Source organism: Pristiophorus japonicus, chromosome 11 (genome assembly GCF_044704955.1).
Source record: "Pristiophorus japonicus isolate sPriJap1 chromosome 11, sPriJap1.hap1, whole genome shotgun sequence".
Classification (NCBI taxonomy): Eukaryota; Metazoa; Chordata; class Chondrichthyes; family Pristiophoridae; genus Pristiophorus; species Pristiophorus japonicus.
In genome coordinates this window covers 64761635-64775496 of record NC_091987.1, presented here as the reverse complement: position 1 = coordinate 64775496, position 13862 = coordinate 64761635, and the positions used below count along the sequence as shown (strand labels likewise).

The 13862-nt window shown below is 42.4% G+C and overlaps 1 protein-coding gene across 6 annotated transcripts in view; it reads left to right on the top strand.

The window, feature by feature from the left end:
- Positions 1-13862, top strand: part of dcaf6 (ddb1 and cul4 associated factor 6) — a 214382-nt gene that overhangs the window by 85667 nt on the left and 114853 nt on the right. For 5 of the 6 annotated variants that reach the window (XM_070893463.1, XM_070893460.1, XM_070893459.1 and 2 more), the window contains exons 8-9: positions 542-635; positions 11069-11191. In XM_070893463.1, the coding sequence (XP_070749564.1) occupies positions 542-635; positions 11069-11191 (217 nt within the window). The remainder of the gene's footprint in view (positions 1-541; positions 636-11068; positions 11192-13862) is intronic. The other variant, XM_070893462.1, reaches the window with a different exon arrangement.

Sequence of the window (13862 nt, the reverse complement as noted above, 5' to 3'; positions counted from 1 at the left end):
ATCTTTTCTTTCCCTTCCTCCCTCTCTTCCCCTTCCTTCCTTCATTCTCTCTCTCCCTTAGTCTTTACTTCGCACATGCAATGCCAACTAACTAGTATAATTTAATATTTCCTCACTTTGAATATAAGTTAAACATCTTGTACATTTGATAAGTTTTGATGTGTAAGGTGAGGTCTGGAATAGCCTTTGTAAAATTATTAAGTTAGATTTAAATTTTGTGAGGAGAGGAAAACAAACCAAAATAAACTGCTTTTTATTTCAGTCATTTATCTAGGTTAAGTTACTTCGACACATAACACAAAGTTGTAATGAATTCTAGAATATACAAAAATAAGCGCATAAAATAGAGCAGAAGATTTCACTTCCAACATTTAAAATTTTTTGAACGAATTACTTGTGCCATTCTTGAATGTCAGAGTAGCTTAATGGTCATTCCGCACTATTGATATTAGGAATATGTTCCAGGTCAATTGTTTATATAATTTTTTAAAAACTTTAGTAGTGCTTCCTTTTCACCCAGATTCATGATATTTATTTCCAGATCCGACAGCCACCAGTTAAACGTCTGAGGCTTCGAGGGGATTGGTCTGATACCGGTCCAAGGGCTAGACCAGAGAGTGAGCGAGAACGAGATGGTAAGTAGTTTTTACATTAAATGTGGATACATTATCTTTAATTGTAAAGATTGGTAGAGCCCAACATAATCCTAATTGTACAGAATTGGATTGCTAAAACTTAGTTTATTCAAAACTTCTGATAGAATGCACATGGAATGTCTCCTTACCTAAGGAAGGATATACTTGCCATAGAGGGAATGCAACAAAGGTTCACCAGACTGATTCTTGGGATGGGGGAGATTATCTGATAAGGAGAGATTGAGTAGACTAGGCCTATATTCTCTAGAGTTTAGAAGAATCAGAGTTGATCTCACTGAAACATACAAAATTCTTACAGGGCTTGACAGGGTAGATGCAGGGAGGATGTTTCCTCTGACTGGGGAGTCGAGAACCAGGGGTCACAGTCTCAGAATAGAATTATAGAAGTTTACAGCACGGAAGGAGGCCATTTCGGCCCATTGTGTCCATGCCAACCAACAAGAGGCTGTCCAGCCTAATCCCACTTTCCAGCTCTCGGTCCATAACCCTGCATTTTACGGCACAATAAGGGGTCGGCTATGTACAACTGAGATGTGGAGAAATTTCTTCACTCAGAGGGTGGTGAATCTTTGGAATTCTCTACCCCAGACGGCTGTGGAGACTCAGTCATTGAGTATATTCAAGACAGAGATCAATAGATTTTTGGATATTAAGGGAATCAAGAGATATTGGAATAGTGCAGGAAAATGGAGTTGAGGTAGAAGATCAACCATGATCTTTTTGCATGGCAGAGCAGGCTTGAGGGGCCGAATGGCCTACTCCTAATTCTTATGTTGTTATGTAATAGAAAGCAAAAGGGATTGGATTTAACTTGATGCTGTAGTACAGCAAACCTACAGATTTTAAGTTAATTACAAAGAATGACAAAACGGGGGAAGTACATTACAAGCTAGTAATTACCTTGAGATGTTCAGATAACAGCATGATGCACTCTAGCTTTGTTTGAACAATCCCTTGTCATGTGCTCCCAAGTATTTTACATATTTATTGTGTATGGGCATAGAGTAATGAATAGTTCTCTAGGAGAAAGGAGCTAACCTACAGCTGGTCCTTGCACAAGTGACAGGCACAGTGTTTAACACAGCTTCCCATCTGTGCATAACTGTGCAGCTGAGTATTTTAATAGATAGTGTGAGAATCTGACAACTGTTAAATAACAGAGTCTGTTAAATATCACAAGATTAATACAGACAAGGGAGGCCATTTGGCCTAGTTTAGTTCATCCATCCAGTGGAAATAAGTTTGCAGCTCACCCTATCACATATTCTAACTGGATCCTGAATTACGCTACCTGGAATACAATTCCAAATGTTGATTGTTGCTGCTTTGTGAGAACTGCCCCAGATTGACTTTAGTCTATTCTCCCTTGTTCTAATTGTTGTAAGAGAGCTTTGGCTTACTTTATTCATGCAATTTAATCTATAACTTTTATAAGGTCCTGTCTTAATCGTTTTCTTTTAAACCTAAAGAGCCTAATTTTCACCAGTCTTGGCTCAAAATCCAATCCTATGACGTTTGGGGTGAGCTTCATGGCTATACTCTGCAATACCTCAATGGCCTGAATGTTTCCCTTCTACTTTAGTAACCATATGGTTCTTGAGAAAATTAATTGAAGATTGGGGACATTGACAGGCTGATTGGCTGGGAGGGAATCATGGAACTCAAAACAACCAGCTCTTATTTCTGGTTACCACAGGATTATTGGAGAGGCGGCAGCGGTAACAAGCAACAGAGCTATAATATTAGAAAACCAGCCAGATGGGCGTGGGGGGGGGGGGTGAAGTAAAGCAGGTGACAGAGCAGGCCAGCAAGCTTTCGAGCCAGCAGCAACAGGCTGAGAGTTTGTGTCTGCAGCAGCATTTTACAAGAGACACAGCAGCTGTGGCAATACTGCCGCTAAACAGGAGAGGCCAGCAAGTGGAGAGGACCCCAGGAGTGCGAAAACAGGAGTGGGGGGACACGAAAACACGAATTCTGTGGGCCTGAAGCAATGTTCCCTGTAATTGGTTTTGGCCTTGCGCAGCCCCTTTAAGGGGCTGCACTGGCCATTCAAAATACCACACATGCACGGATTTTACATTGAAAAGATGGCTACATGGGTTCCCTGGAACGCTCTGCAGCCACGCAACTTACAGGGAACATTGGTCTGAAGTGAGTACAATTGAATTTGACTTTACTTATCTTTAGCAAGATGAAAGCTGTTCACTGGGAAATGCACTGGCACAGTGCCACCCTGTGGTGAATTTTACGCACTATGTTTAGACGAGTTCAATTGACTGATGGTCACGTAACATTAGATGCGATAACATTGCGCTAACTGCGCCACCTACAGGTGCAACATCTTTACACTGTTGAGGTCAGCCATCATCTTTAATATATGATAGAATGCAAAGAAAGAACTACAACAGGACAGACCTAATTTTTTCTCTCTCATTCACGCATACTGGTGCACACCGTCATACTCACAAACACACGAGTAGAAATTCTATGGATGTAAAACAGGCACAAGGAGGTCCAATTTCGGGGACCAACGTCCTGTGCCCCAATAATGCCGGTAGAATATGTTTAGATTGCACATGCTTAGACTGCGCAATCACAATTCCGCTCACAGAATCAATATTCTGGGCAAAAATATCAAATCCAATCCCAGGCTTATGGTAGAGGCTGAAGCTTTCAAACAGAAACTTAAATGAAGGCTTCATTGGAAAGGAAAATCAGATGGAGTGTAAAATGGTCATAAAACCGCTGTTGTCTGTTTCTAGTTGGGCGGAAGCAGTTAAAATTGGCTCATAGTTTGTGCATGAAGTGAATTAGGGTAGATTTTAGAAAGATAAGGAGCAAGCTCGAGGGTTGCCAACTTTGGTTAGAGGCATTCTTGGCAGTTGTATCATGTCATTCTGACCACATGACAACTGACCATATGATGCCTAATCATGTCATCTGACCATGTGGTGCCTGATCATGTGACATCTGATCAGGTGACTTCTACAAAAGTTATTGCATTTATCTTGGCTCCCCAGTAGTTGAGTTTTTTTGCTCATGGTTTCACAGCAACAACTGTTGTGTAACAAGTTCCAAAGACCAGGAGACCACCTGTGAGCAGGGGAAGAGGGGAAACCAAGGTTCCCCCCCCCACCATCTCGCAGCACCCCCTGAATGCCGACGTCCGCGATTCCTGAATCCTCCTGGTTCCTGACTCTCCTGCCGTCTGTGCTCTATGCAGTCTTAGCTCTCTGCGGATGATGTCAACAAGCCTGAGGCTTCTTTAACAGCAGCCAGTGACATCACTGAATGGGGTGGGGGTGTACACAGCAGCAGTAAATTTAACTTGTTGAATCTCCTGGGCTGTGTGGAGGCTGAGCTCGGGAAAGGTGTGGGGGTGGGGTGGGGAGTGGTATCCCCAATTCCAGGAAACTCCCAGTCATTCCAAAAGAGTTGGAAACCCTAGTGAGCTAGCTGAGGTGAAGTGGAAGGAGAAATTCCATAGCTTCATAACTCTCAAGACATTTCTGTTTCTGGTCTAAACAGCTTACATTTAACCTTGCATTTATGGCCTAGACCCCTCAACTAGGATAGCCAACCCTACTTGGAAGCATTCCTGGAGGTTTGACCACTTGACATTCTGATCACGCGATGTCTACAAATTTTTATTGCATTTATCGTAAAGTTTAGGTCCCCTGTAGTTGAGTATTTTGCTCATGATTCTGCGGCAACTGCTGCTTTGTGAGCAGTTCCAAGAACCAGGAAGCCATCCAAGGATGGGGAAGAGGGGTTAACTAAAGGTAGGGGAGCGATTCACAGTTGTGAAACCAGAGGTTGAAGGAACTTTGATTCCAGCGGTAACTAATTGCAACTTACTGAAATTGTACCGATAACTAGTAGTAATACTGGTAACATTCAAATTTCCCTCATATCCAACAGTAATACAATAACTCATTGATAGCCTACTTGTAGCTAGTAGTAATCCTGTAACATGCTGATATTCACTCTTAAATTACAACCAGAATCTCCCTGCATTGCACACTGTGCAGTCAAGTTCCCCAGTTGATGTCACTTTTAATAGCCCCTCTCTCTCTCTCTCTCTCTCTCTCTCTCTCTCTCTCCTTATCTCCTTGGACACTGGTTTGGACTCGGGTTGTGTGTGAAGGAGACAGCTCTGCACTGGGAACCTCAGTCAGAACCAATCTGTACATGGACGTTACACGTCAAAACAGCCTGAACACAGCCAAGAGTTTGCACATTGCAGGCTCTGTGTTTGGAGCACTTCTTACAAGTTGCATCATCCTAAATTCACCTCAGCACCACCATTTCTAAACCACTGCATGGGCTTGGAATGATAGAAATTACAGCACAGGAACCCTGGTGCCTGTGCTGGTGTTGACGTGATCTCCTGTAACCCCATTCCTCCAGGTCCTGCTTTTTAAATATCTATCATTTTTAAATGATATTTTAGTCTCTACCTCAAAAGCCACTTGTGGTGAAGAATCCCATGTTCTAATTGTCCACAGTTTAAGAACCTTTCTCCTTCCTTCCCCCTTGGTTCTTCCAGTGTGAATCTTCGGTCTCTGTCCTCTTGTTCCCCATTCGCTTACCAATGCAAATGATCTTTCACTGTTTATCCAAAGTAAAGGCCCCAGGTTTCACCAGCCCCTTTGCTGGCTGCTCCTCTCTTGGTGCTTCTCCCACTCATCATATTGCTGCTGCTCCTGGCTCTGCAGGAAATGCTGGTTCCACGCCCACCTCATTCCCCAATCTCCCTCTCTTTCTCTCCCCGCCCCCCCCCCCCTCCCACAAGACAAACCTTCCATCCCCTGATCCCCATCCTGTCCTGCTCTCTTGTCCCCTCCCATGATTCCTTGCTCATGAGCCCCCGTAATTCCCCACTCTTTCCTCTTCAATTTCCAACTCTTCTGTCCCCCCCCCCCCAATTTCTGACTCACTTTCCTTCTCTCCCCCGCCCCCCCCCCCCACCCCCAACCCTACCTCAAATGGAAATAGTCCGCTCCACTGTCTCATCCTTTCAAAATTTTAAGCACTTCTGTTATATTGCCCCATAATCTGTGTTGTTCTAATGATAAAACCGCCAATTATTTTTTGTCTTTCTACGTATTTGGATTTGTATCTGTACTTTCTCATACCATAATAGTTCATTTGTTCTGTGCCCTCTCCAAAGCCATAATATCCTTCCTATGGTGTGGAGCCCAATACTACGCATACAAGTATAACCAAGTTCTTGTTAAGGTTTTATATAGGCACATTGTTACCTCTTGGCTTTCTATACCTTTTGTGATACAATCTGGAATTCTATTAGCTTTTTTGGACAGCTTTTTCAATCTAAAATGCCACCTTAAATGTCCTATGAACCTGTACCCCAAAATCCCTCTGCTCTTCCACAGTATCTAGCCTACCTCCATTCAGAGTATAATTACTGCGTTTCTATAATCATCTGTATCACCTCATTTCATTTACCACTTTTTAGCCTATTCTCCCATCTCATCACCATCGCTATGCAGCTGCTGTCAGTCTATAAAGAGTTAACTATACTTCCTATTTTGGTATCATCTGCAAATGTTGACATCACTCTATCTAGGTCTGTATCCACTACGCTGTGCACTTGATATGCATTGTGAACAGAAGTGGCCCCAGAACTGAATCTTGTGGGCATAACTACTCGGTTCTAACCACTCTGGATAAACTGCCCTTGACTCCGAGGGGCCGAAATTCAGGGTCTCAAAGAGACCCGTTAATGCCTGTTTGTGGCAGCCATTGCTAAAAATCGAATGGCCATTGCTGTGGGGTCAACAGGCCGACCCAACCTAAATTCAGGTCGGGGATTTTTCGGCCAGGACCCCATCCAGCCCGAGTGGTTGCACTGCCAATGAAAACAATAAAAAAACAATAAAAATACTTACCCATCGATTTTCATCTGAATCCATCGATCCCCCGCCGCGCAGTGCCCCCGACAGGTTTTTCTGCCGGCGCACTATCTCCGCACTAAGTGCGGCCCAGCAGTGCTTAAAGGGGAGGGCCCACAGCCACGGTCGCAATGGTAAAATTTTTGCCGGCCGACTTACTGATCAGCCAGCAAAATACTGCCCCCAGGTTCGGCCGAGTCGCCAACAACCCCCTCTTGGTTGCCAGGCCGTTGGCCCAGCCGAAACCCTCCCTGGTGGCCCAGTGACCAAAGTTTAAAAAAATGGTAGAATCTCTCCCCTTTAACGGAGGGGAGAGAGGGTGGTGATGCACGCACACTGTGATGTCACCACGACTCCACCGCTGATTGACAGCGGCAGAGGCCCCAACCGACCCATTTTCAGCCAGTCACCCTGGCTTCGAGTCTAAGGCATGCCCCCATTATGATCCATTTCCTGTAGGACTTTGAAAATCCTGAAAATGGATCTACTTACCCTGCCAGGAGTTCCAGCACTAAGTACCACTCCAAAAATCCTAAGTGCGTCAGCTTTCTGGTGCACCTGAATTTTGACCCCCAACTCTCTGTTTTCCCCTCGCTAAGCAATTTTTAATCCCGTTTGCTATCCTCTCCCTAATTCCATACCTATTAATCTTCTCTTATCTTCCACATGGTACTTCGTCAAAGGCTTTCTTGAAGTCCATGTACACTAGATCTATTGTATTTTCGTCATCCACCATATATTTTGCCTTCTTAAAGAATAAAGTTTTATCAATTTGAAGTTTTGTCAAGTACGATTTTCTTTTTACAGTCCTCATTTGAAAGAATAAGTTGCTCTGGGCATTCCCGTTCCTCCCTGCGTTTTGGATAGTCATCAATCTATCTTCCTCCAGAGGCTGATCCCTATCTCTCAGTTAGTGTGACTACCCACTCAAACTATTGCCCCAACCACTGCTCTCCTTCCCTTTCCTAGAACAATATGTCATGGAATCAACAAGGAAACAGGCTATTTTAGATCTAGTTTTGTGTAATGAGACAGGGTTAATTAGTAATCTCATAATAAAGGATCCTCTAGGGAAGAGTGATCATAATATGATAGAATTTCACATTAAGCTTAATAAAGGCAATTACGTAGGTATGGGGTGGGGGGGCGAGTTGGCTAAAGTAGATTAGAAAACTAGATTAAAAGATACCATAGTAGAGTGGAAAACATTTAAAGAAATATTCCAATATTCTCAACGAATATATATTACATTGAGAAATAAAAAATCCACGGGAAAAGTGATCCAACCATGGCTAACTAAAGAAGTTAAGGATAGTATGAGATTACAAGGCTTGTAATTTGTGAAGACTAGTATTAAGCCTGATGATTGGGAGAGCTTTAGAAACCAGCAATGGATGACCAAAAAATTGATGGAGGGAGAAAATGGAATACGAAAGTAAATTAGCAAGAAATATAAGAACAGATTGTAAAAGGTATGTAAAAAGGAAGAGAGTAGCAAAAGCAAGTGTTGGTCCCTTAGAGGCTAAGACAAGAGAACTTATAATGGGGAACAAGGAAATGGCAACAACCGTAAATAAATATTTTGTATCTGTCTTCACAGTACAAGACAAATAATGTATACCAAAAATAGTGGGGCACCAAGGGGCTAATAAAGGTGAGGAACTTAAAGTAATTAATATCAGTAGAGAAAAAGCACTTAGGAAATTAATGGGACTAAAAGCTGACAAATCCCCTGGACTTGGACTACATCCCAGGGTTTTAAAAGAGGTGGCTGCAGAGATGGTGGATGCATTGGTGGTGATCTTCCAAAATTTCCTAGATTCAGGAAAGGTCCCAATGAATTGGAAGGTAGCTAATGTAACCCCGCTATTCAAAAAAGGAGGAGAGAGCAAACAGGGAACTATAGGCCAGTTAACTTGCCATCAGTCACCGGGAAAATGCTAGAATCCACTGGCGAGGAACGGAGGTCGGCACTGGTGAGGAACAGAGGTACGAGGCATGGAGGAGCAGAGAGATCAGAGCCCAGAGGTGGAGCAGTGTGGACAAGACCAAGGGAAGGCGCAGAATGGGCCAATAGCGAGGCTGTGAAGTCGTGAGGCTCACATTGCAAACTATGAATTCCATGTAAAGCGAGGTCCTATGGGAAGGAGGAAGGAAGGAGGACAGTAGGAGTATGTTTGAGTTTGTGTGTATGTATTGGTACATGCGGCGGAGCCTGGTGTCCAGTTGTCTTGGATCCCTTTGCCACTGGACCAAGACCTTGCTCCATCAAGCCTGTGTGGTGGCTGGTGTGCAACGGCCACCTCACATTAAAAGAATTCACGCACAGGCATCTTCCACTGTTTAAAATGAGTTCATCAGTCACCTGAGTCCTCATTTTTAGTGTGGAGGCAAGTCATCCTTGACCTCAAGGGACTGCCTATTATTATTCATCCTTAATAATGGATTCTCATTAATAAAGTGGTAACAGGGCACTTAGAAAATCATATAATTAGGCAGAGTCAACATGGTTTAAAAAAGGGAAATCATGTTTGTCAAATTTATTAGAGGTTTTGAGGATGTAGCAAGCAGGATAGATAAAGGGGAACCAGTGGATGTAGTATATTTGGATTTCCAAAAGGCATTCGATAAGGTGCAGCGTAAAAGGTTCTTATAGAAGATGAGGGGTCATGGGATTGGAGGTAATCTATTAGCATGGATTGGGTAATGGACAGAAAGCAGAGAGTTGGGATAAACTGGTCATTTTCAGATCAGTGCTTGGGCCTTAGCTATTTATAATCTATATTAATGACTTAGATGAAGTGACAGAGTGTAATGTATCCGAGTTTGCTGATGATATAAAGCCAGGTGGAAAAGTAAGCTGTGAGGAGGACACAAAGAGCCTGCAAAGGGGTATAGACAGATTAAGTGAGTGGGCAATAAGATGGTAGATGGAGTATTATGAGGGGCAATGTGAGGTTATTCATATTGGTAGGAAGAATAGAAAAACAATATTTTTTAAATGGTGAGAAACTATTAAATGTTGGTGTTCAGAGAGATTTAGGTGTCCTTGTACAGGAAACACAAGAAAGTTAGCATGCAGGTACAGCAAGCAATTAGGATGGCATGTTGGCCTTTCACTTTGGGGTTGGTGTACAAGAAAGGTCTTGCTACAATTGTACAGGGCATTGGTGTGACCATAACCTGGACTACTGTGTACAGTTTTAGTCTCCTTATCTAAGGAAGGATATACTTGACTTTAGAGGCGGTTCAACGAAAGTTCACTAGACTAATCCTTGGGATGAGAGGATTGTCCTATGAGGAGAGATGGAGTAGATTAAGCCTATACACTTTGGAATTTAGAAGAAAGAAAGGAGATCTCATTGAAACATATAAGATTCTGAGGGGGATTGACAGGATAGATGCTGAGATTGTTTCCTCTGGCTGGAGAGTCTAGAACTAGGGGGCATAGTCTCAGGATAAGGGGTCCGCCTTTTTAAGACTGAGACGAAGGGGAACCTCTTCACTCAGAGGGTTGTGAATCTTTGAAATTCTCTGCCCCAAAGGACTGTGGATGCTCAGTCGTTGAGTATATTTAAGGTTGAGAAAGATTGATTTTTGGCCTCCAGGGGAATCAAGGGATATGGGGATAGGGCAGGAAAATGGAGTTGAGGTCATAGATCAGCCATGATCTTATTGAATGGCGGAGCAGGCTCGAGGTGCCGTATGGCCTACTTCTGCTCCTAATTCTTATGTTCTTATGGGTCAGATTGTTTCCCTATCCTTCTGGGGATTTGAGTTTGAGCAATTTAAGTTGGTGACACTTCCCACAGATATGTTTGCTCGAGTTGACACCTGGTGGTCAAAACTCCCACATCTTGCAGAGATGATCTATTTTTAGGTTTAGTTGATTTGTACACCAAGATTCCTCTGCATCTCTAAGCCATTTAATATATTAAAGGTATATTTCCTTTCCCTATTCCTACTTTCAAAAAGACATTTCTTCATTTTCCTTGCATCTGCCATCTATTTGCATATCCTGCCCCAATCTATCTGTGGATTGTACCTTTCATGGTCCTTGTCACAATTTGCATATCTCCCCCCGCTGCCCCCAAAATTTGTAATTCTTAACAAATTTTGAAATTGTTCCTTCAATTCTTAAATGCAGATCATTTATGTATATCTTAACTCAGATATTATAATTGCATATATTATTTACCTTTCAAAAGGGAATTGAGGAAAGATCAGGTGGGTGGGATTAATTGGATAGCTTTTATAAAGAAACACACAGGCACAATGGGCCGAATGGCAGCCTCCTGTGCTATTTGATTTTAAATCCTGGAAATGTAGTATGTTGTTGCTATGTTAATGCAAGTGTAAATAACTGAAGGCATTAACAATGCTGCAATTTACCAGAGCAAAAGAAACTTACTGCATTTCAATCCTCAAGTTCTTGGACACATAACACAAACATTTATTTAGAGAATATCTGTAAATTTCCTTTTTTTAATCTTCCAGGAGAACAAAGTCCTAACGTGTCACTAATGCAGCGCATGTCGGACATGTTGTCCAGGTGGTTTGAAGAAGCCAGTGAAAATGCACAAAGCAACTTAAGAGGAAGGGGAAGATCACGATCCCGAGGTACATCGCCATAGTCACTAAATACCCCATAAGGATATTGCACCATATGTACATCATTGCGTAATGCTGCTAACTTCTGTTATATATACATGATAAAATATCCTAATGCATATTTTTCAGTGAACTGCTCTTTATCATGTCATGCGATCATACACTTTATTCAAACAAACTTTTGCTTGAGATGCAGGAACATTACAAACTTAAACAAAAACCCTAAAATGAAAGTTGCTAATGGACAGAATAGAATGTTTGGATATTCACTGGAACAGAATGCTTTTCAAAAAAGACGTTGCTTTGACTCTTGTGGGGAAGAACAAGGAATTCAAAACAAAGCGATTTGTTTTGTAATTGAAAATGAGACATTAATCAAGATATGATTCCTACACTATTAGTGGATATACTAAAAGGAAAACTGTATTTTGTCTTTCCTGTGTAGATGATTTATCACATTCCATTAAATGGTTATAAGGAGAGCTTTTGTACAACTTAAAGAAAGACAGAGGAAGGTGCACTTTAGACCTAATTGAAATAATGAAAGTTAACGTTCAGGATATACTGAGACAGGCTTCTTTCACATAGCAATTTGATTATTTTTGTTATAATATGTACTTTAGAGTGGTATAATCAAGAGTCAAATTTAGTATTGTTCACAGTTATCCGGACAAAGGGATAATGTTAATGATATCATCAGTACACTAACTTGAACAACAAACAAAAAAAAATTGTTAGATCTTCAAATGTACACAATAACTACTTGCAATTATATTGTGCCTTTAACATTGTAAAACTGACCGAGGCTCTTTACAGAGCAACACTCAGAAAAAAGCCAAAGAAGGAGATATTAGGAAAGCTGACAAAAAGTTTGGTTAAGGAGAGGGTTCTTAATAGATGAATGCTAGGTAGAGAAGTGGTGGAATTTAGGGAGAGAATTCAAGTGTGGGGCTTAGGCAGCTGAAGGTACAGCTAGCTGCCAATGGCTGGGTGAAGGAAGAGGGTTGCACAAGAGGCCAGATTTGGAGAGTTCGGGGACTGGAAGAGATGATGGGGAAGGGTGAGGCCATGAAGGCAATTAAACATGAGGATGAGAATTTTAAATTTCAAACATTGAGGAGCCATTATAGGCCAGTGAAGATAAGGGTGATCGTGAGCGGGAATGGAACCGTACAGTTTAAAATGTTGCATTGGTTAAATGCTTCAGAGATGAAGGAAATTGTTTTTTGCAGGATTTATTAGATATGCTTGCAGTTATTTAAAATCAGTTGAAAAACCGCTAAATGTGATAAAGGTGATTACTTTAATGCCAACCCAATAATTTATTTCAATTTATTTAACACACAAGCTATCAACCCATACTGTTTTTTTTTAAAGGTTTCCTAACTCTGCTACTCCTACAAGGTGTCCCACAGCGGCATCTGCAAAGCTGCTGGAAGGCTGCTATTGCTCATGTGGAGACCTTTGAGATGCTCGTGGCTGGTGACTTATGGGTGCCTAAGCCTCTAAGAGCCTGACTGCAAACTGTAGCACTTCAGCTGCTGTCTGGGCAATCTGGCTTTCTGGCAATGTTGTGGGTATTGGTTGAAGGGGTGGTGAGACAGCAGACTTACTGATATCCTGAGAAGGCAATTGCTCGCATGGGGATGGGGCTTATCACTTCCGCTAATCAGTGGGAGAGCAGACGGTAGGAGATGAGTGATGCCTTGAAAGCCCCTATCCATGGGGTTCACCAATTTCTCCAAGGTAGATACTTCTCTCTCCAAGGTGGAACCCAGAGTCTGCATGTCAGTCACCAAAGCTGCAAAGGCTGTGAACATGGACTCCTGTTGTGAGGGCCCAGCTGCAGCGTCTATGGAGGTGACACCACACAGACTAGAATCGGACAACACAATTTCCCGCCTCTGTTAAACCTGGAAGTGGGCAGTTTGGGATCGGGATTCAGTTTTTTTTTAGCTCTTTAACCTCCCACCTGACCCCAACCTATCCTTTTTTGGGATTAAAATAACCCCCATAGTCTGCATTGACAGTATGCCATTGATATAGAGGTTGGCTGAATGGTTTCAATGCTCTTTGATGCAGGATTTAAGGGAGTGACGAAGGGAATAACAATGACTGTTAATGCAAAGGGGCTTTCTGTAACTTTTAGGTGGAGGGGAATGAGCTTGTCACCGAAAGCGTTCTTTCAATTGATCCCTGGCCCCTCTAGCTTCTATGCATTATATTGCTCTTCCTATTTCTGGTTCTTCCTCATCTTTCATAGAAACATAGAAAATAGGTGCAGGAGTAGACCATTCGGCCCTTCGAGCCTGCACCGCCATTCAATGAGTTCATGGCTGAACATGCAACTCAGTACCTCATTCCTGCTTTCTCGCCATACCCCTTGATCCCCCGAGTAGTAAGGACTACAACTAACTCCTTTTTGAATATATTTAGTGAATTGGCCTCAACAACTTTCTGTGGCAGAGAATTCCACAGGTTCACCACTCTCTGGGTGAAGAAGTCTCTCCTCATCTCAGTCCTAAATGGCTTACCCCTTATCCTTAAACTGTGACCCCTGGTTCTGGACTTCCCCAACATTCATAAGAACATAAGAAAATAAGAATTAGGAACAGGAGTAGGCCATCTAGCCCTCGAGCCTGCTCCGCCATTCAACAAGATCATGGCTGATCTGGCCGTG